This window comes from Amborella trichopoda, chromosome 2 (genome assembly GCF_054954075.1).
Source record: "Amborella trichopoda isolate Santa Cruz 75 chromosome 2, AtrichopodaSantaCruz75HAP2 v2.0, whole genome shotgun sequence".
Classification (NCBI taxonomy): Eukaryota; Viridiplantae; Streptophyta; class Magnoliopsida; order Amborellales; family Amborellaceae; genus Amborella; species Amborella trichopoda.
Genome location: NC_142337.1, coordinates 5,896,361 through 5,919,625, shown reverse-complemented (window position 1 = coordinate 5,919,625; position 23,265 = coordinate 5,896,361). Strand labels below are relative to the sequence as shown.

The following is a 23,265-nucleotide window of genomic DNA, read 5'->3' as shown; positions in this document are numbered from 1 at the left end:
CCTGCACCCTATTGAAAATTGGCTCAAAATGAGGATGAAGGACACTTCATGGAAATGCTCAAAATGAGGATAAAGGACTCTTCATGGAAATGCCAATTCCGTATTCAGAAGGAACTAAAGAGGCCAATAAGGAGTCAGGACCATTTCCATGGAAATGTGACTCCAGGACTACTCGGGAACCAAGCGGGTCGAAAAAGCGATTCTAGAGAGAGAAAGGGTCGAAAAAGCGGTTCCTGTTTGGATTGAAAAGCTTGATATTTGAGAGGCCCAAATTGAGTCCACGTCGGAAGAAAGAAAACCACGGTGTTATCAAAGTGCGTCCTGCCTACCCATTCTAGAGAGAAACCGTAATTGTCTGAGTTTAGAAAGAGAAACAGTTCCTTACTGGTCTGTGTCCTAAGGTTGTTCATTATTTAGAGAGAGAGTGTTACTCATCAGTGTTTAAACTTCATAGAGAGAAGTTATTTTTGAGATAGAGAGAGAGAGGCTCTTGCTGGTCTGTGTTTTAAGGTCGTTGAAGAGAGAGAGAGAGAGCGTGAGGACCGATTTGGGGATGTCGGGTGCGGTTATGTGGGTGATTTCTCCCACAGATAATGGGAGATCAATGGTGAAATTGAAGGGAATTTCAGGAAAAAGAATCAGGAGAAATGTCTCAAAAATGAAACACTTAAATGGGTTTCAGGTTTTTTCGAGTATGGTTGCCCACACACCAAGTGGTGCAGTTTTCACACGATCAGAACAGAAGGTGTATGATGTGGTTTTGAAGCAAGCTGCTCTAGTGAGAGAAAAGAGGATCTCTGATCTAGTTTTCGATGTGAAACCAGGCAAGGCCATGCCTGCTTCCTTGGACCTCCTCAATGGCGCTTATGATCGGTGCGGCGAGGTTTGTGCAGAGTATGCCAAGACTTTTTACTTGGGTATTGCTCTCTTTCTCTCTCTAGGATTGTTCTCTCTCCTCTCTCTCTCTCCAGGATTGCTTCCGCTCTTGCTGTTGAGTTTCTTTCAGGTTATGGACTTCTCTCTCTCTCTATCTTGGTTAACTGGGGGCAATCCACTCTCTCTGTCTCCCCTTTCTCTCTCTTCCCATTCCAGTCTCTCCTGGATTTGGTTATTTATGGATAGATATTAAGGATTTTTAACTGTGATTTCATAACACCAAGTAGTCAGATGTGAAATCAGATGTCTTTCTCGATATGGATTTTGATGGAAGTCAGTAGGGCACCCCATCTACTTGATTTCACATCTGTAACTCTTTATCAGATGGAATTCCATGTATGTTGCCTAAATTATATGAGAGAGAGAGAGAGAGAGAGTTTTTATACTATTTTTTTAGAGAGAGAGGGTGTTTTCTGTATTTGTATTTGTTTGTCTAGAGCGAGAGGGTGTTTCTATACTTGTTTGTTCTAGAGAGAGAGGGTGTTTCTGTATTTGTTTGTTCTAGAGAGAGAGAGGGTGTTTCTGTACTCGTTTGTTCTAGAGAGAGAGTGTGTGTTTATCTAGAGAGAGAGAGGGTGTTGATGCTGTAGATTGGGCCATTTCATTGTGCATTTTATACGTGGAAGCATTTATGAAAAGTAATATGATTTATGATATCCATTTGTTGCAGGGACGCTGCTTATGACCCCGCAAAGACAAAGGGCTATATGGGCTATTTATGGTATACACCTTAATGTCCTACTCCTACCTTCTTTTTTTTTTCCCTTTAAATCATGGGATTGCATATTACGAGGCCATTTATATTTTTTTTCGTAACTTTCAGTCGTTGGATGTGAAATCCATCGGTGAAAATGTGTCTTAAATATTTTATTTTGAATTTTATACCTAATGACATCTTCAACTACCCGATTCCAAATCTAATGGTTAATAATGATGCATAAAACTAAATAATCTTATACTTGAGATTTCTCTTATGCATATGATATGTAATTAGATGATTTGGTTAACTTGTCCATCATTTGTTAACTTGTAGGACACTTTTTATGAAATTTAAAAACTTAGCAAATAACATTATACGAATTATACATATGTGTGGATTTTATGTTACAGAGATATTTTGTAAGCTTCCGACTCAAATACGAGTGTTAAAGTGTCGATCCTAAAATTGACTTTGACACATCCATACCTCAATAAAATAAAAGGGAGATGATAATTTAAGAGACATTAAATTACATTTTATTGAGTTTAAGAACACACTTCGATGCGGGAATAGAAATCATGATTTTTAGGATCCTACTAGGATTGTGTACTTCACGATTTTCCGACCCTTGGTTGTACCACGTGGATTTGTCCTTTTTAACCTGCTCCGCTAACCTTATTCGCCTTCCAAATTCCCATCTCTTTTCCTAAACTCTTGTGAAGGAGAGAACATTGAGAGCAAGCGGGACTCTCCTTAAATGGAAGTTTTTTTTTTTTTTAGATAAGTAAATGAGGGAGAAGACCTCCTACATGTTTTTTTATTGATACCATAAAATAAAAAAGATTACAGCTCATTTATTTACAATCCTTGAACAAATCACCTGTGATAAATCATGAAGTAAATCCAGATAAATATAATCTTTAAATGGAGGTTCGACTAAATAGAAATCACTTCTCTATAAAAAACCGGTATCTCTCTTATACTAACCTCTGCCTCTATGTGTATGAGGCTCCAACATTTTCCTAAATTAATCTACCTTTCCTCATTCTGGGACCCCAACCTAGGGACTCAAAGGTTAGTATGGGAAAAGTTTATATAGAGCCGAGGCTCTAAACAATCAAATTAGAGCTTACCTCAAAACTTACTAGAAGATGTAGTTTTGATGCCTAAATATCCTTAAATTGCTCATCTCGACATCAAGATACATGAACATGAGAAAAAAAAAAAAAAGATTACGAGTTTTAGAAATAGTGTATTTTGTAACGCATTTTGGACCGTCAATTTTCAAGATTTTCAATTTTTCATAGATATGTCGATCTCCACTATTTTTAAGCTTTAAACTTTATAAATAAAGATGAAAATATATTTTAAGGCTATCTCAAAGATTTTCAGTATTCAAACCGAATTTCTCAATACTATTTGAAGTAGGCTCTAATTTGATTGTTTAGAGCCTAGGCTCTATACAAACCACCCAATATATAAAGGCATTGAATCAATGTTGAGCTCTTGGTAAGAATGGGGAATCGTATCGATTCCTAGAGAACTGGAATTTTTTAATTTTTTTATTGATCGAATAGTTGATCCAGGTTGGCGACTAGACGATCCGGATCAGTTTTCAAGATGGTCGGTTTACCTCGACGATTAGTGTTTTAAAACAATGCTTTATATAGATGTTTTCTGAACTCAGAGTTTGATCCTGTCTTTCCTGTATTAAGAGATAATTCATTTATAAATCCTAATTTTTAGTAACTTTCATTTATAAATCCTGTACAGTTTGGTAACGGGCTGGGCTTGGCCATAGCCCGGCCTTGTTCCTAGAAAGTTGGCCCATACCCGGTCTAGCACACCTCAACCTACACTGGGCCAAAGAGGCCCAGCCCTGGCCTTGGCCCTAACAAGGTTGGGCCTGGGCAATATTAATAAAGAACAAAATAAAACAAATAATATAAGACCAGGCTGGCCAAACCAGGTTGGGCCTATCATGGACCAGCCTTGCCCTCATGCTACATTATATGGCCTAGAACCTAGTTTTCTAGGGTAGTGACGACCGGTCGCGTACAATGATATCCCACAATCCAACATTTGCCTAAGGTCAAGGGCTCACATAATAAATGGATGTAAATTACACGGACATGCAAAAAAAAATCAACTAAATATGTAGATCTTTAAACACTTATTTTTAGGGAGAAATAGACGGTCTAGACAATTTGTTAAAATATACATTATTTTTAGAGCTTGAAATCCTAATACTTTTTTAACAACTATAATGTTGAAGCCGAGATGTAAAGATTTTCCAATGCTTGAATTATAATTTTCAATGAGTTATGAGGTGAGGATTTCTTGGTAGGGCTAGAGCCCTATCAAACTATTTTCCTATAAATTGCAATGTACTAGAGATAACAAAATCTATGAGAAGAAAACAAAAAAGAACATTTTTGGTTCTTTGTTCTCCTTTATTCTAGGTTTTGTGTAATGGTCATTCTCTCAAAGATGAACATTGAGAGAAGTAAAGAATTCCTATTTATTCAATCAATTCAAAAGCAAAAAGGAATCTATTATACTTAATTTGGTATCTTATTCTTAAGTGGGATATCAAATGTTCAAAGTTCAAACCTTGAATTTCTTCACCATGAAAGCTAAAAAGAAATAAAGAAGGGGAAAAAAAATAGTAATAATCTATTATTTCTTGCATCCAGACACATGTTAGATATGTCAAAATTAACTTAGAAAAAAAGTTGATACTAGTATGGACTTTTGACACGATTTATTGTTTGTGAATGCTGTAACAAGGTTGTGTACCATGTTTTAGTATGGTGTAGGAGGACAGATGAACTTGTGGACGGCCCAAATGCTTCGCACATTACACCAACGGCTCTGGATCGATGGGAGAGAAGATTAAATGATCTCTTTCGAGGCCGGCCCTACGATATGTTTGATGCAGCTCTTTCAGATACAGTCTCCAAGTTCCCAGTGGATATCCAGGTAAATTTTTTGTGTTAATGCATGTTCGTGTAATTGCACATCCATGCACATCTTTCTATGTAGAATTGTGCATTTTTGGTGCTTTCTCTCAATTTCAATGCTCTCAATATATATTCATTCCTCCCTCTGTTGAGCAAGCTGATATGAGAGTCCCTTGAGCCTAGTGATGCCTTTCAATCAAAGTCCCTGAACAAAATATTATCAGATTTTCTTCTCTTCCTCGAAATGGCTGAAGTCTTTGGGTTCTGGCTTTAAACCGAAGCGAAGCGAATCGAATCATTTACTGATTAAAACGATTGTATCAAAAAAATCTTCAAATCTCCTCCCAACACATAAAAGTAATCATAGAAGATATAGAAGGAAAATATTTATATAAGTTTGACAACTTAAATTGTAGAATTAAAGTACACCTCAAAAATCTAATGAAAAGGGTTATTTTAATGTTGGAAATCATCTAATTGATCATCTCGATCAAGATGTAGGAATATGAAAAAAAAAAAAAAGAATTTCAAATCTAGAAAATAGTATATCTTGCAACATATTATCTGGACCAGCTATTTTCAAGATTTTCATGCACTTATGGATCTGCTTGATTTAAACTATTTTTAGAGTTTAAAATTTTATAATTAGAATGAAAATACTCTCGGGCCATCCTAAAATATTTTGAAACCAAAATTGCATTTAATTATGGTGTCTTTCCAGCAAAGTGACCCTACTTATCTCTCTCACCATATATTCATATACAAGTTTTATTCACTTTATTTTTTATTTCACAAGAAATTTTTTTTTGAAAAATTTCTCTCTTTTGAATCAATTGTACAGCCATTCAAAGACATGATAGAAGGCATGAGAATGGACTTGAGGACGTCAAGATACAAGAACTTTGATGAGCTCTACCTCTACTGTTATTACGTTGCCGGAACGGTCGGGTTGATGAGCGTTCCGGTTATGGGAATTGCAGCGGATTCCAATACATCAACGGAGAGTGTCTATAATGCCGCATTGGCCTTGGGAATAGCCAATCAGCTCACCAACATACTGAGAGACGTAGGAGAAGAGTAAGTTCTTCTGGACCATTAACTTATATTCAATAAAAAAGAGAGCCTTAAAAATACTCCTAGATAGGTTTTACTTGAGGAAGTGAATTGAGGCCACATACTTTCACTGAAGGGTATATTCTTTTGGAATTTATTTGAGCATGAAATGAAATAGATAAGGAGTGAGAATATTCATTTCAATTTAAAAGTATTTTTATTGTCTCGGTAAGACGGTATTAATTATTAAAAAAAAAAAAGTATACAATAATCCCGTTTATTTTTTGTACAAGAAGGTCATGACCAACTGGAACGGTGAAACGTCAAATGTCGCAGTTGGAAGCATACTATTGACCATACTCAAAGTTCAAAATATTTTTTTCAAAATTTATGACATACTCTTGGGTCCTGGCCGCACGATTTTGCATTTGGCATCTAAAAGTAATTGTTACCATCTGGTACTGGTACTGAAAACAGGTCCAGTATTAAATATCATCGGATAAAAAATCATTCATTCGTGTGTGGATCTGCAACTTTTCTTCTTCTTTCATGAAAAGTTTGTATTAGATTGCCATCTTTTCCTATTTTGGATAGAGATAAGGCTAGCACTAAATCGTTTTTCTCCTTTGATTTTTCTCTTTTCTAGTGCTAGAAGAGGAAGAATATACCTCCCACAAGATGAGTTGGGACGTGCGGGGCTATCAGATGATGACATTTTTGCCGGAAAAGTGACAGAGAAGTGGAGAAATTTCATGAAGGAGCAAATAAAGAGGGCAAGGATGTTCTTTGATGAAGCTGAGAAGGGAGTGGTGGATCTAAATCCTGCAAGTAGATGGCCGGTAAGATGAATGCTTTATTCTCGGCCATATACTGGTGTTTAATTCTTGATTCTAACTAGAAACTTCCACTAAACAAACATGCCCTTCGTTTTTGTTCATCCTAAATCCCATATTCACACACAATACCATTAACTATTATTACAATGATTTCATCCTATAAGATGTCAAACTCGATAGTTCGGGGTGTGCCACGAAGTTTGAAAATTTTTTAATTTTTTTTTTTATCTTTGAACCTAGTTAATGAAAGACAACTACCTAATTAAAATGTGACAGACCAAAATAACTGTGACCTTTTTATATTAAAAGTAAATAGTCACTTTGTATACTTTTTTTTTTTTTTGGTTATAATAAGGTCCAAAATACTAAATTTCAATAATGGGTGATGCTATTTATTAATCATAGACAGCATTTAGGAAATTATTTGAATGGTGTAAGGACATACCTGAATAGTGTCTTCCTTCACTCTTTTGGGGACTTGGAGCTATTCATTGACCCTAGATCTGACATAAACGTCCTTTAGGCCCGACAAAGAAGGCTCTGAATATTTTTAGAAGGGTGTGGCAAATATTAGGTTAAGGCCCTTAACAATCAAAGTAAGGCGCACATTCAAATAGTGTTGAAGGATGCCGTTTCAATACTTCAAATCTTTGTGATGGTCTGAAACTTTATTTTCGTATCTAATTATAAAATTCCCCCACTGACTTTTCCAAAAAAAAATGACTCTGATATAAAATTTAAAGTTTAAAAAATAGTGTAGATGAAGTAGATTATGAACATTTGAAAATCTTGAAAATTGACGGTCCAAAAATACATTATAAGGTGCACTATTATTTAGACTTGAAATCTATTTTCCTCATATCCATACATCTTGAGGTCGAGATAATGATTTTTAGGCATCGAAACAACCTCTTTTAATGAATTTTTCCGATACATTTGAATTTAATTATTTAGGCCTTGCCCCTATATAAACCTTTTCTTGGCATTTTTGACAAGAGAGAGTCTAGTGAATATGGGTATTCATTCTTGTATTTTTGACAACATAGAAAGTCTAGTGAATATGGGTATTGATTTTGGATGGAAAATGGGTATTAGATAAAGACCTTAGGGAGATTTGTTTAATCTCAAAAATTTTGGATTGTCTCATCATCATTAGGTAAAAACCTAAAAAAACACGAATTTGAGTTCTCAGAAGGTAAGAGCTTGTCTGCCAATGATTGGAGGGCATGTACTTATTGAGTCCAAAAGTACTATTTTCCATTAAAAAACAAGATAATAAACTTCTTCATCAGGGCTTTGAAAAAGTGCATATCAAGCTTGGGGGTGAAATAAGCATCCCTAAGTGCCCCAAAATGAGGGAAGGCTTACCAATATAGTTGTTCACCCATGATTGACCTAGGCCAATGCCCAAAATTTTACCAAAAGTCTTCAAGCAATATCTCGTTTTTAATTTGTAATTAATGGTAAGTATCCTAGCAATTGAGTAATAGTAGGAGTAGAGACAAAGAAGTAGTTAAGATTGATGACCAGGAAATACCAAAAAGATCGTACTTTCAATATCTTGGGTTGATAATCTAGAAAAATGGAGAGATTGAGGAGATGTCGCGTATAGAATTAGAACTGGGTGGACGAAGTGAAGATATGCAACCAGAATTTTATATGATCGCCGCACACCAATGAAGCTAAAGGGCAAGTTGATTACTATGAGACCAACTTTGCTCTACGAGGCAGAATGTTAGGCAGTAAAAAAACAATATACCTATAGAACGAGTGATGTAGAGATGAGGATGTTGAGATGGATGAATGACAAGACAAGAAGTGATAGAATTTGAAATAAATATATTCGAAAAAATTTAAATGTGGCACCAATAGGCGATAAGATGAAAGAAATAGTAGACTTAACTAGGCTGGCTATGTGTGGTACAGACTCAGTACAACACTTATTAAGAGATACGAGTTAGTTCAAGTGGAAGGTTAAAAAGAAACAAGAAAAGACCCAAAAAGACATGATCGAAATACTGAGAAAATATATGAGGATTTAAGCTTCAATGAGGATATTACATTTAATAGAGAAAAATGGTCGATTAGGATTCGTATAGCAGACCCTAATTAATTGGAAAAATGACTTGATAATGACGACCCTGTCAATTAATAGATTTTATTGATGGTCACTCGTATCAAATGCTTAATCTTATCTCACAAAGTTCCCATTGCATAATAATTTTCATTTATGCATTTATTATTTTGCAAAATTTACTCATAATAGTCGTTAGGGAATCTTTCCACTCATTTATTGTTTATTTGTAAGCCTAATGTCTATTGGCACGTGTGGCTATAAAGCATAGTGCTGCCATTCCTTTTTTCATGCATGGAAAATATTTATTGCTTGTTTATTAAAGTTTTTCCTCAAATAAATATTATACATGTAATTAATTATTTTCTTAGTACTTTTTGTCCAAATGGTAAAAGTTCTTGGAAGGACAAGCACATCCCTAGCTTTTGAGACGGCCATTTCCTATAGACCCGGTGAGAGAATAGGAATGTTGGACTCCCAATTTTCCTCATAAAAGGGAGGTTAGAGAAAGGTCTTTGTGCAGTGAAAAATCACATAGCCTTCTAAGCTTTATGATAACTTAATTTTATTTAAAAATCTCCGAAATAAAAATCCAGACTCTGAGATCATTAGCCTCATAGCAATCCCTCATCATCGCATTCAGTATTCGCTATATCAATTTTTTTCTCTTTCTTTGTGATGTTAACCTAATTTATTGATCTTTTTTGCAGGTTTGGGCCTCTTTGTTGATATATCGTCAAATATTAGATGCAATTGAAGATAATGACTACAACAATTTCACTAAGCGTGCATATGTTCGGAAATTGAAGAAGATTGCTTCATTGCCGGTTGCTTATGGTAAAACTCTCATGAGAAAGCCGAGGACTCGTAGCATATAGGTTAAAAGTTTGGTAAAATTATTTATTTTTGTTGTAGAATATGAACTAGTTAAAGGGCAAAAAAATGGTGCAAAATGTTGAAAGTCAGTTTTGTGGGTATTATTATTTTAAGGGAAATTTTATTAAAGGAGGTGAAATCCCTTAAAATATAATTAAAAAGGTTAAATTATTCGTACTAACTTTTTAGGATATGCTTTTTCTTTTCTATTTAACTTAGTTATCTCTTTAAATTTTTTTTTTTTAAATATCCAAATTATCCTTGTTTTGTACTTGGAACGAGAAAAAATGATAGGCATTTTAGTAATCTGATCCTCACGAGGCTTCACTCAAATGACAAAAACACTCAAGTTGTTATGCATTACAAATAAAGGACGGTTTGTTTAGTATTTGTAATGTGAGACTGTTACGGGTATTTTCATCGTCCTACACTTAAATGTTTTGTATGTATAAAATATTTAAAATACCCCTAATTGTTCGGCATTATTAATACATAACAATGTATTCTTTGTTTATAATGAAAAATAAGTAGGGGCAGTGGTTTAAAAAACGGATTGGTGAGTTGGATTGAGCACCCTAAAAATCCATCCGGATCAGTGAATCGATAATCCGGATCGAAAATCGGCCAAATCGGTTGGATTAAGCTTTAAAAAAATTTAAAAAAATTATTAAAAATTATTATAAATGTTGTTTTTTAATAATCCAATAAGAAATCAAGATACTACATCATTAATTTTCATTTTTTTCATCAATATGTGAATATTTAGTTTTTTTTCTCTATATGAACTTATTTTGACAAAAATACTTGTTGTATTTTTGAAAAAAATAAGAAATGAGTTTTCTTGACAAAAATATGAACTTATTTAAACAAAAATAAGAAATGAGTTTTTTTGACAAAAATACTTGTAATTTTTTTTATAAGAAATTTTTATTTTTTTGACAATAACCTTTTATTTTGTATTTTTTTTGACAAAAACCTTTTATTTTTTTTGACAAGAAAAAGAATTGATAAGAAACTTTCAGTTTTTTTATAAGAAAATTTTTATTTTGTAGGTAAAAAAAAACAAATTGACAAAAACCTAAATTGATAAAAGCCTTTTATTTTTAATTTTTAGAAAAAGACTTTAATTTTTTTATAAGAAAAAACTTGACAAAATTTTTTATATTTTTTATACGAAACTTTTTATTTTATTGATAAGAAAAAAATTTGACAAAAAGCGAAATTGATAAAAACCTTTTTTTTTGGATAAGAACATAATTTGACAAAAAAAAAGAGGAAAAAAAACCCAACTAAGGAATCAAACACGTGTCCGTGCGCAACAACCGGTAGGGCACTTGCAACTTCGTGTTTATAAAACAGTTAGCAAAATATATTATATATGAACATTTTAAGGTATTATTTATTTACGTAGCCCACATCAAAGTGAGAGAAGCAAAATTTATATACATAAAAAGTTCTTTGTACTCATTCTGGATAGCACGTGTGAAGCAATGAAATTACACGAAGCATGTGGATTGTGAGCACACGTGCGTGAAGAACTTAGGGCACGAGGTCCTTACTTAGGGCCGCGCGAAGCGTGCGGGGGGTCCTTTTGCCTAGAAATTCCCTGAATTTTATGAAAATGCTCTTGACTGCGGGTCCTATGAATGTTACGAAAATGCCTGCAGTCAATTTTATGAAAAATGCCCTCGATTGCGGGTATGCCTGCGATTTACTATGCAGAATCGCCCGTCGACCTGCAGAAAGGAACCGGGGGGGGGGTCCTTTTGCTTAGAAATTCCCTGAATTTTACGAAAAATGCCCTTGACTGCGGGTTCTGTGCGAAACAGGCAATTCTGCAAAAGAACCAACACGGGATGACCGAGTTAAGGAACTGGGCGATTCCCAACTTTACAAAAGAACTGACACGGGATGACTGAGTCTCGATTCGAATCGGCTGGTTTACAAAAGAGGATGACCGATTCTCGATTTGAATCGGCTGATTCTATGCCGACTCGACGACCGACTCGACGATTTTAAAATACTGAGTAGGGGTATGTTCATTATTTAGATGAGGCCTCATGAGGTATCTTCCTTATTTAGATGAGGCCTCATGAGGGTCAAATTACTAAAATATCTGTCATTATTCCTCATGCCAAATATTGGACAAGAGTAACTTGGGTATTTTTAAAAGAATTGAAGGTAAATGAATGAAATGAAAAAGGTAAATGAATGAAATGAAAAAGGAAAAACATGTCCTCAAATGTTAGTAGGAATAATTTGACCCCTTAAATGATATGTTAAGAAGTTTCATCCTCTCCAATGATTTCAAAGTTGAGAGTAAACAGAAGATTGAAAGTATATGAATGAAATGAAAAAGGAAAAACATGTCCTCAAATGCTCAAATGTTAGTAGGAATAATTTGACCCCTTAAATGATATGTCAAGAAGTTTCATCCTCTCTAATGATATTTTCCCTTACTTTTAACATTTGGTAGAAAAGTTTGTTGAGCCACCTTGTTTTGGGTTTCTTCAAAGGAGAGAGTAAACATAAGATTGAATATTAAACAAATTAAAAATTCAAAATAAATTAATATTAGTATGAAAGGTAGAAGAAAGAGGAAAAACAAAATATAAATGAAAAGACAAATCAAGAAAATACAAATCGGGCCTTTTTTAATCTAAAAAATGAAAAAAATTGGAAACACCTAGAGAGACTGTGGGAAACAAATTTCATGTGTATAAGAGTAGAAACATGAAGAAATATGTGAATATGATCTGACGCTATGACCATTGAATATTTAATCAGGGAGCAAAAAAAATTTATAGAAAAAAGTTAATCTAGGGAATGTATACTATGTTCCTTGTGCTTAGATGAAAAAGTAACAAAATAGGCGATTTTATTTTTAAGGAAAGTTACTTCATTTTATTATCAAAATGAGAGTAAAAGCACATAAAAGTTTTCTCTATAAACATGTTTAAACAAAAACCTAAGCTCTCCACATATATCAAGTATCTTAAACATCAACAATCTCAACTTTCCACTTCACCATACATCATTTGATAAATATCAAAGAAGTCCCTAGCTGCAATAATCATAGAGCAAGTATTGATGCTAATCTCGCACTAAGAGCAATTTAGGATAATATCTTTTTAAATTACCATGTGTGGCGCAGATCCAATACAACACCGGTTAGGAGGTGTGAGTTAGTTTAAGTGGAAGGCTAAAAAGAGGCTAAGAATGAGGCCAAAAAGACATGATTGGAAGTCGTGAGAAAATATACAGGACTTATGGCTTTATTGAGGGCATGTCCCTCAATAGAGCCGAATGACGAACCAAAATTTGTGTAACGGACCCCAATTAATTGGAAAAAAACTTTGATGGTGATAATGATAATCCCTCTGAATTACCAATATTTAAGAATTCATCCTAAAAAGTTGAATTTTCAGCCTCTTTAAAGATGCAAAAAGGCATTTACTCGGTTTCGTGTGTTTTACGAAAAAAAGTAAAGCTTCACCTCAAAACTTGGCTGGGACGAATAATTTGGACACCATTATCCCCAAAATAGTGAGAAAATATACTTCCCTTCGTTATTGTGAAACTTGAAGGTCCAAAATGGTGATTATCTGATGAGTAAATATTCAAAAGTGGACGGCTTAGGCAATAACGTCACATTGGTTTAGATGTTGCAGTGCTTTTTCAGATCCATATGTTTGTACAAAAAAAAAAAAAAAAAAGAAAAAAAGAAAAGAAAAGAGGAGATGATCAATCTCATGTTTTCTGAGCGGTAATTCCACTCTCGGCTAAATTTAAGTCAGGGTTTTTACTTTGTTCTTGACGGAGCACACTGTGCATCTACTCCCTCACTTAAAAGACCTACTTGGGAGACGTTTTCTTAGTCTGAAATTTTGTGAACTACCTAAGAATCACTTATTTTAAAATTTTTTAAATACTGAATTTCTTTTGACACTTAGATCTGGCCTCAAAAAATTAGATGGTCCAAGTTCAATATTAAAACATTACTTTTTTCTAGTAAGAGTTTAAATTTATATTATTACTATTTTTAATAAGATTAATCCATGGAGTGATTTATTACGTCCCCAAAATTTTGGCTTCTAAAATTACGCCTCCAATGGGTTTTACCTGAGGGAGTAAATAAACAGTAGGATAAAATCTTTAGTCAAATTTGAAAGCCGTAGCCGTTCACGAACCTTCCATTTGCACGATTTATTTCGGAAAGAAAATGGGATCCGCAATATTCAGTTTTCGTTAGATTTCGGTCCGAAACTTTGTAACTATTGTCAAGTCAGCTCCTTCTTGCAAGTGCTGTATAGGCGTTATACGTGTCAGTCTAAAACCCTATAAAACGCAAACGGTGAAGTTCCCCCCTGCCCTTTATTTAAATTTCAAAATTGTAGCCAGAGAGAGAGAGAGAGAGAGAGAGAGTTTCAAAAATCTAGAAAGAGAAACAAAAAGTTTTGAAGAACGTTGTAGAGAGAGAAACCATGGATGGCAAAGGGGAGCGGCTTTGGCCTGTTCTCTTCTCTCCTCGTTCTTTTGATTACAACTTTTTTGCGATCTCTCTCTCTACATCTCTGTTTTTGACATGACCGCTCTCTCTCTCTCTCCTCGTTTTTTGAAAAGAAGAAAATTCATTGAGAAAAGGCCCTTCGCTTTTTGCCGTCTCCTGTTGTTCTCAACTTTACACTGAAGCCCCTGCAACTGATTTCTAGTCATCTTCTCTTTGATCATTCAATGGAAATTAGGGTTCTTTGTTAATTTCATTACTTTTCTTCATTTTTCTGTGAGTTAATTGGAAAATGGGGTGTTTCTTTGGTTGCTTTCGTGCTAAAGAAGATGATCGCCCCCGTGGCCACCTCATATCAGAAGCTGTATCATCAAAAAGCAGGGTAAGCTTCTTATCTCGTTTTTCTTTTGCAGTTTTCTGATTTTTTTGAACCGTAGTGTCATTTGGAATATGTTTGGTGGTTTCTAATCAGTAATGCATTTTTATAGGAAGAAATTTGGAGTTTAGATCAAGAAAATTTAGGTATTATGAAGTTTCCTCGTTTGATCATAGTTTCTTTCATTTTTTCCGGTTTAATTGTGAATTTTACTCCCCTTTTGAATCAATTTGTCTCTCTACTTGTTTATATCGGAGTGTTGTTTCAATTTTTGAGTATTTGATTTCTACATTGATCATGAATTTCTTCGACATGGCTCGATTTTGTGATTCTTTAAGCATTTTTTGTCTGTCTGAGTGCTCTCTCTCTCTAGACCTACATGTACTTGTCTGTGGCGCCGAGGGGGAGGGGGAGGGGGAGGGAGAGGGAGAGGGAGAGGGAGAGATGCTTTGTGTTTTGATTGAATTATCAATATCATTATTATTGGTAGCTGCGATAATTTTGGGTTCACCTTTTGTCAGGATCATTTGGTATCACAAAACCCAATTTCATCTGCTTTTATCTACAGCTCAGAAAACAATAAGGTTGACCTTTCTTTGGCAAAGGAAGGTAATGCCCATGGCCCTAATTTGGTTGCCATTTTTTGTAGTTAAACTAAGATGTAACCTACTTTATAGTGAAGATGTGATAAGTATGGTGACCCTTGTTTGTAAAAAGTGTTGATGTTTAGTAGAATGTAGATTGAATGTCTGAACTTTTCATGTTTTTCTCTAGGGAAAAGTTCTCCTGGCAAGGATCCTGTAATCTCAAGCGGGAATTCTAAAGGAAATAATGTTGCTGAATCTGATGATGATTTGGAGCTCAGAAATGAGGTGTGTAACTGAACACTTCATTGACTCAGTTTTATAGTTGAGAATGAAAATTTGAGAAAATTGGGAACAACAATCTTGCTTCTGTATTCTTTTCATTGGGATGGAATTTCATATTATGGAGTCAAGGGCTGTTGTTGATTTTCATTTCTTCAACACTATTTGTTATTTTATTTTTTTATGTTTTTCTCTGGAACAAAATTGGCATCTCCTTTTTTGGACTGGATCCCATGAAGAAGAGTGAAAATATCTCTTTATTTGTTCATGGAAGCCAGTGCTTCATATTGCCCGCAATGGACATTTAATGTTGCCTATTGTGGTTCCACTATTAATGTTTTGTCGTTTCGCAAATTGTATTGGCGTGCTTTCCATTTCTTACCATAAGTAATTTTCACAGTTATTGTGTGTGGACTTTATCTGAAATTCTGAATATTCATTCTTCAGTTGGGATATTCTGATTTACAATGGCGTTCATGTATTTTGGAGTTTGAATTATAATTTCTTTGGGATTGTATAGTACTCCGCTGGTAATTCTAACCTTTGTCACTTGGATAGAATTCATATCATGTTAGAAAACAAATAGTGCTTTGACAGCATGCTAAGAGCCATGAATCGTCCAGCAAACAATTTCCTCCAAATATAATTTATATATAAAATGAAACAAACCAAGTGAAGTTCCATTTTAAATAATAGAATCATCATGTTATGAGGGGATTAGACTCAACATTTGACTTTTCTTTTCTTTTAATTTGGGGCGAAACTTTGAGTTGACTTTGTGCTATGTATTGAAGGATTTCAGATGAAGATGTAGTTTGGAATCGAGTGTTTCAAGGGGTAGGGAGATTAAACCTTAAGATGAAAATTTATATTGGTTTTCGGATGTTATCTAAAAGAAATCAAGAAAGAATATTAGTCTTACAAAGAAGAGACTAAATCAACAAATTCTAGAAATCTTAGGAACCTAGAAATCAAAATCTCTAGGGGCAATGATATTAATCCTAGATGAACTTTTGGTCTTTGGATATTAATCCCAGGAAGATTAAATAAACTGTTGGTCTTTGGAACAACTCTGAACTTTTGGTCTTTGGATATTAATGTTTTACATTTTGGCTCTATACCATAGTGCACTTGGTTGCTAGATGTCAACTAATTTTCATAGTGCTTGGTTGGTACGATACCTATTCTTTTGTGTCTTGTTTAGTTTATTGATTTTTTATCGAGAAATTTATTTTACGTGTTAACTCCATTCGAGAATAGTGACAAACTCTCCTTATTACTCTCTAAGTGGTGACTCAGACATTGTCTAGTGACAATTACTAAATTAAAATGGGTGCTATCACTTAAATCACATATTCATGGTATTTTTTGTATTTTTTAAAGTTATTAATAAATTTTTATTTACTGTATTGGGAGCAATGTGCCCCTCATTGAGGTCGATATCGCATTGATTCCACATCCTGCATGTGATTATGTTCATGCAAGGAGTTTCCTTGGCTATATGTTGGGCTCCTAGTCCAAATAAATTACATGTCCCGTTGAAGCTAAATATAATGTGGTGGATGAGTTCTTTAAGAAGAATGCATTGTTGAATGTGTTGAGCAATTAAAGTTCGCTGACCTTGCTCTCCTCTCTGTTTTCTGCTTATCAAATTAATTGCGTTTATATGTGTGTGCGTGTGTGTGTGTGTCTCTTTCACTCTTTCACCCAAAGTAGTTCTTGGTTGAGTTCGGAGCTAGAATGCTCAGATACATGGTACTATGGTCCATGTATCATCCGCTATAATCTTCACTGAACTAAGTGTATTACTAAATTTTCCATTTGGACATGCATTGGGCATTTATGCTGCAAAAGTGTCTAGTACATGTATTCACATGTCACCTGAATTGCGTCTTAGTCATACTAATGTAATGAAAAACTAGTACAATAAATTGTGCTTCTCCCCAAGCTCTTCTGTAGTAAATTGTGAACTGGTCTCACACGTGGCAAATATTTCTATGCACAAAAAAGAACGCTCTCTAATAATATCTTTGATGATCTCCGTAGTTGATTTAAGGGAGATGTTTGCTGCTTGCAAATCAGGCAGAAATTTTAGGTAAGGTCATTTTGGAGAATGAAAAGTGCCAAAACTTGACATCTGTATATACGCAGGATAATTTGGAATACAAGTTTAGTTCTTGGACATCCTTCCAAACACATTGTATATCCCCAACTATGTACAAATTGGTGTACGTGTAAGTTCAAAATGGTCATTATTAATAAGTACGTACATTACTCCAATATTTACGACATATCTTTGTTAAATATAAAAAATTTCCACTGTCATTTTGGAGCAAATGTTTTTTAATTGTTTATCCAATTAATGCACTCTCTAGGTCAAGTTCCTTAAGTCTTGTGGAGCACTATTGGAAACTCCCATGGAGATAAGGAAGGCATATTTGAAACCAAATGCTCAACCACATGCTGAGGATGCTGCTAATGAGTTCCATTCTTGGCTTCCTTCGTCATCATGCCGGCAACTCCATTGGGATGATCAGAATGACCAGTTCCCAACTTTCCACATTTCAGATTTATCTCCTTCACATAGTCCCAAAAGGTACTTGTTGATAGGCAGAGTTTGGAATCTCTTTTTTATTAAGTTGTGTAATTGAATGTGTCCGTTTCCCAACAACTTTTACCTTCATGATGCACTGGTTTAGAATCTCATTTGCATTAATTTGTATGAGATGCTTACTTGCCTATATGTATCAATAGATATTTAGATTAATGGGGAGTCTAACACTGGCTTGATTGGTTATGAACGCACACAATAAAAGGAAAAAGATTAATGGCATGCATATATGTGTCTGTTTCATATCTAATATGCATTGTGCATTTATATCATACACTCATTTCTATCTATGCGTGTATATATGTATTTATCATATCTTTACATTCTAATGTCTTTTCATGTATGTTTTGAGTAGCACATCTGACGAACAGAAGCTATCTGAAAGAAAGCTTAGAGGATCCCCTAGAGGCAGTGGGGTTCAGAGTATTTTGGATACTGTCATGCCTTCAAGAGAGTTTTCAACTATAAACTCAAAGTCTGATTCATTAACCAATCCTTCAACATCTCCCATTATACCTTCGGTTGGTGCTATGCAAACTAAGAACAGATCTGTGCGCTTTGCATGTGATGAAGTTTCTCCTGTTCTCTCGGATAAGGGGTCCATTTCTTCAGAAAATTCCCCATCCAAAAATAATGAGGTGTGGACCAAAAACTCATATTTTGAGGACCATAAGCAATCCCAACCTCAAATAGCCAACTATTCCCCTTATCCGACTCCTCTGAAACTGTCTGATGAGATGCAAACTCCAGGCACAGTTTTCCCAAATTCCCATAACAACCTCTTGATAAGCAAGAATGTGCGGATTCGTTCTCAATATGTCTATCCTGTTTTGAATCCTGTTGAGAATTTGACTCAGTGGATGACTCTTAAGGCTGATCCTAAATACCTTGTGTCTCAACCAGAGAAAGAGAGATCTAATTCTGAAAAGATGAAAATTCAGTCTCAAGGTAACAAAAGTGGATCCGTTGATAAACAATATGTAACTGAAGTCGAGAGACATGACAGTATAGAAAAGATAAGCGCCGAAAAGTTAGCTTCAAATGAAGAATTCAGCATTCAAAATGGCATGAGATGTGCTGAAGCTAGAAGTTCAGTAGAGTCAAGCTTGTCTGATTGGCTTAAGCCATCTCAGAACAATGGGTTGACTGTTGGTAATGGGAAACCGAATTCTGTGAAGAGTTCAGATAGTGATAGGCCTATCCTTGGAACTGTTGCAGCATTTTGGAATGACTGTGATGAGGTCCCCACTAGTGTTTCGCCCAAGTCATGGGATGGCAATGGGATTCCCAACTCGACGAACAAGTACAAGGAGGTAACTGTTATTTTTGTCACTGAACCTCTCTTTCTCTCTCTTGCATTGTTGCATTTGATGTTTCTAATTTGTAGTGTACACACTCTCTCCCTCTTATGTAGTTGTGTTGCATGTTCACTATGGTTTGGTTTTGTGCTCTCTCTCTCTCTCTACACACACACACACACACACACACACACACACATATATATATATATATATATATATATATATATATAGATATAGATATAGTTATGTTGCATTGTTGCATATGGTGTTTTGTATTGTTTAGTTCTTTCACCTCTGTCTCTGTTGTATGATGTGTGTTCTCTCTCTCTCTCTCTCTCTTGCATGTTGGGGTTTGTTGTTATTATCACACTATTGTTCATTACTTGGTCAACTTGTTTCTCAGGATCAGAAGGTGAGTTGGCATGCCACTCCATTTGAGGAGAGGTTGGAAAAGGCACTGTCTAATGAGAATCTTTATCCTCAAAGGTGAGCATAGAACTTCTCAGTCATGATTGTAGAATCTTTAATCTAGTGTGAGCATAGAACTTCTCACTCATGATTGTGGAATCTTTATCCTAGTGTTTGAAGCTTGTTTTGTCGACTCAGGAGTCGCCTGAGTCAAGTAGCCTCCGGACCCTAGCGAGTCGCTTGTAATTATTGTGAGGCTCTCCTGAGCTATCACTTTTTGGCACATTTAATGTTTTTTCTCAATAAATTTGGCCGAGTTTTAATGAGACTCAGCCGAGTTGACCTGCCTGACTCAGGCTCAGGATCCTTGCTGTCCTGAACCAAGTCATGATATTTTTCTATATCACTTAGCAGAAAAAGATAATTTTGATCTTTCTTTCCTCCATACATAGGTTATTCTCTGAAATTTTGAATATTAACACTTCCAATATTTGCTGGAAGCTTGGTTTCTACTAAAATGTTATGCTTGTTTATTCTTCAACAATGAATGAAAAATGATTTCATGGGATGTTTTTTTTTGGCCTCTATGTTTCTGATAATTTTAGTGCCTAGAATGAGATTTGAAAGATGGTTTCCTCACTTAATTTTCTATTTGGTGGACATCTTTGAACAGGAAACTCATGAACTTTGAAGAGGGCGAGGAATACGACACTGCTGCCTCATGAGGACTCATCTTTGCCCCATTTTTAATCTGTGTTGTAATAGGGCCTCCAGAGTTTGAGCTTGTGATGGGTTTCTTATTCTTCTTCATCATTGATATTCACTTTCAACCCTTATATTTTCCTTCCATGTCTTGTTATATGTGAACAATGTCCCCTTCCCCCTCTATTTTCTCTTTTGGAAATTATATGAAGAAGCTTCTTCCCTTTTCATTTTTAGGCATTAATCTTTGTACATAGGGGAGGTAACTGTTTAATATTGTTTTTGAGCTCTTTGTTTTACTGTAACAATGATCTTTGCCTCTAAAGATTTGTCTCCATTAAAATTTCTCCTTCATATATCCTTGTTTGTTTTAAGGTTGATGATTACCCAGCTTCATTTGCTTTATTTTTCTCGAATTTCAGTTGGATGTGCGATTTGGAGCTCTGAATGACTCAATAATTCACAGTAATTTTCCCAGTTACTCTCATGCATGAATGCCTGTTGAAGACCTTATAAATCTAGGTTCATAATGTTCCATTATTGTCCAGTTCCAGTGATGGAGCGAGTGGGAACTCTAACTAGGTCTTGCCATGTTCTGCTGGGTCCCACTCTTTATATCCTTCACTTTGTAGGCCTAGATTAAGTTGGTGATGGCACCAAGGACTCATGTTTTCAGAAACATGGATCATAGTATAGATTCTCATGTACTAAAATTCTTGTCCTTATGCATGTGCTTATTATGTTGTATGTGTGAATATGTACGAATATTTGCATATAAGCATTTGTGTTTTGGGTCATATGGATCTTTATAGTTCCTACTTTTTGGGGTAAACATCTTCGTAGTTCATATGATCCTTATTTCTTTCTGTTATTCTCCCTATTCCTTATTTTGTTGTATAAATAGATTCTCTTTATTATAGTGAACTGATAGATGTTAATATGAATTTTCAGTAAATGGCCATGACAGAAATTAATTGAAAGAGTCCCAAGTGGTTTGCACTTCTTTCAGGTGTGAATGAAGTGCACGGGTGTTTTTGTGATTGAAAATCTTCACAAAAGATTACATTGCATATTGTCTCTTCAGGTTAACCTTCGGTTTCTATTCATGAAAATTTCATTTTATGTTGTGTCTTCAGTTTTTAGTTCAAGTTTATAACTGGTCCATGGTTACCGGATTTGGGCAATCCTAGGCAGGATGAGCTGGGAGAATTAGTGATATGCTTTCGGGCTATATTTTTCAGGGTGGGATTTGCATAAGGTGCCCTCCTTGTACTGCAGAAGTAAGGTACCTTTAAATTTTGCCAGTAGATTTCCTTGTAGATTCGGAAACCTTATGATGGCTTGAAAATCTATTTTTACTTGTTATAAAATTTAAAATTTAAAAAATGTTGTAGATCGAGTAGATCTAAGAACATTTGAAAATCTTAAAAATAGATCGTTCAGATAATTTGTTATAATAACATGCACTATTTTTAGGATTTGAATTTTTTTTCCTTTTTTCCTTTTTTAATATCTATATATCTTTAGGTTAAGATGATCAATTGCAGCCCTTGGCACCCTAGTGGAGTTTTGGATGGGATCCAGGGCAAAATCATGTTGTATGGGATTACCTCCTCTTGATGCAGAGTGCAAAAGTTGGTTAAAGTGCAAAAGTTGGTTAAGGGGCAAACGGAGTTAGCAGGTTCAACGTCAAAGTAATAATATTTGGATAATAATTCTATAAGCCAAAAGGCTCATAGTCAGGATGACCCAAGTTCATAGAGAGGTGGCGGACTTGACGGCTGCGAATGGTGGACACATTGTGCCTCAGATTCTTAGTGTATTCATTTTTCTTTATTTTTATGTGAAATTCCTAGATGAGGTGTATGTTAGAGCTTTAAGTTTATCTGAAAGACACTTGCCATAAAATACAAGACACTACACCTACTCTTCATATAGATATTTATTGTAGTATACACCTTCTATACCTTATAGAAAATATGTGCTTTCCTTTACCCCCATCTCGAACTCAAGATGCTTTAAGAGAGAGAAAGATAGCCTTGGAAGATTAGAAAATAACACCACAAACCCTATTAGAGATGCCGATTTGATAAGCTGCCTTCATCAAGAAAAGCCAGTTTGAGAAGATATGCCCAACTTTCGAGGTAAGAGAAACTTGAGTTTGAATTTGAGGGAAAATTTGAGGGAAAATTTGAGGGGTTTCTCTGTAGTTTGAAATTGTGATGTGAGTCCCTTTTCTCTCCTGATTGATCCATGGCAGCTCCAAGCCCCAATTCAAACACCAACACTCTGGCTCTGGTTTCTTGAGCTACTCTTTGAGCGCTCTTGCACTGAAGATGAACGAGGCTAAGCAATCTGCTGAAGCTGTATGATGTAAAAATGTACTTTTTTTGCTTTTTTTTCCTTTTAAGAGGATCTGCATTCAGATTTGGAGTAGTTATGGAAGTATAAGGCTTTTCTTGTCAATGCTTGGCAGGCATTCACAGAGTTATTTGCCATTAGTTGCAACTCTTTTATGCATCCCAAGTTCTATGTTCATGCCCAATTGTACCATTTGCAGATTTTGAAGGAGAAACCAAAAAGAAAACAGGAGAGTAACTCTTCTCATGTTTTAGCCTCTTGGAGAGTAAAAGGTAGAGGTTTGCAGAGGAGAATGAGAAGCACAAACCGATCAAAAAGAAGGCGACGAAAACCACAAGAGTCTTGAAAGGATGAGATACTAGCAAGAGAAGCAGAGAAAGACTATTTAAAATCAGGACATCGGGAAGTAGAGAATTCCAGAGAGTACAAAGCAAAGGAGTAAAAGATCCAAGATTTCTTAAACATGCACCAGAAGGAAGGAACTTGCACGTTTGGCTATTTTAAATTGCTGTAAAATTTAGGGGTGAAAGATTAGGCCGAAACTTGGAAATGGAAATTGACCTGTCCATGTGGCTTTGATTATGAGTTGCTCAATAGAATCGATGCTCGGAACGGTAAAATCCAAGCTTGATCAGCAAGCTTTAGGAGCAGAAAGCTAGAACAGGCCGGGCTCGAGCAACATCAGATCCAACCCT

General features: G+C 35.2%; 2 protein-coding genes and 1 long non-coding RNA gene across 3 annotated transcripts; all 3 read left to right on the top strand.

Annotated features, from left to right (window-relative positions):
* Nucleotides 1-407: 407 nt before the first annotated feature.
* Nucleotides 408-9,619, top strand: LOC18443117 (phytoene synthase 2, chloroplastic). The gene is made up of 6 exons (XM_006853316.4): nucleotides 408-917; nucleotides 1,607-1,657; nucleotides 4,446-4,618; nucleotides 5,441-5,676; nucleotides 6,299-6,491; nucleotides 9,273-9,619. Exons 1-6 carry the CDS (start codon nucleotides 554-556, stop codon nucleotides 9,438-9,440), a joined length of 1,185 nt encoding a protein of 394 aa, XP_006853378.1. The 5' UTR covers nucleotides 408-553; the 3' UTR covers nucleotides 9,441-9,619.
* A 4,180-nt stretch (nucleotides 9,620-13,799) lies between these two features.
* Nucleotides 13,800-20,563, top strand: LOC18443116 (protein JASON). The gene is made up of 7 exons (XM_006853315.4): nucleotides 13,800-14,327; nucleotides 14,843-14,930; nucleotides 15,096-15,193; nucleotides 17,563-17,783; nucleotides 18,154-19,111; nucleotides 19,503-19,585; nucleotides 20,181-20,563. Exons 1-7 carry the CDS (start codon nucleotides 14,238-14,240, stop codon nucleotides 20,230-20,232), a joined length of 1,590 nt encoding a protein of 529 aa, XP_006853377.1. The 5' UTR covers nucleotides 13,800-14,237; the 3' UTR covers nucleotides 20,233-20,563.
* Nucleotides 20,564-21,991: 1,428 nt separating this feature from the next.
* On the top strand, nucleotides 21,992-22,675 carry LOC148783057 (uncharacterized). Its single transcript, XR_016048947.1, has 2 exons — nucleotides 21,992-22,353; nucleotides 22,470-22,675. It is a non-coding gene; the product is annotated as an uncharacterized LOC148783057 (long non-coding RNA).
* Nucleotides 22,676-23,265: the final 590 nt, after the last annotated feature.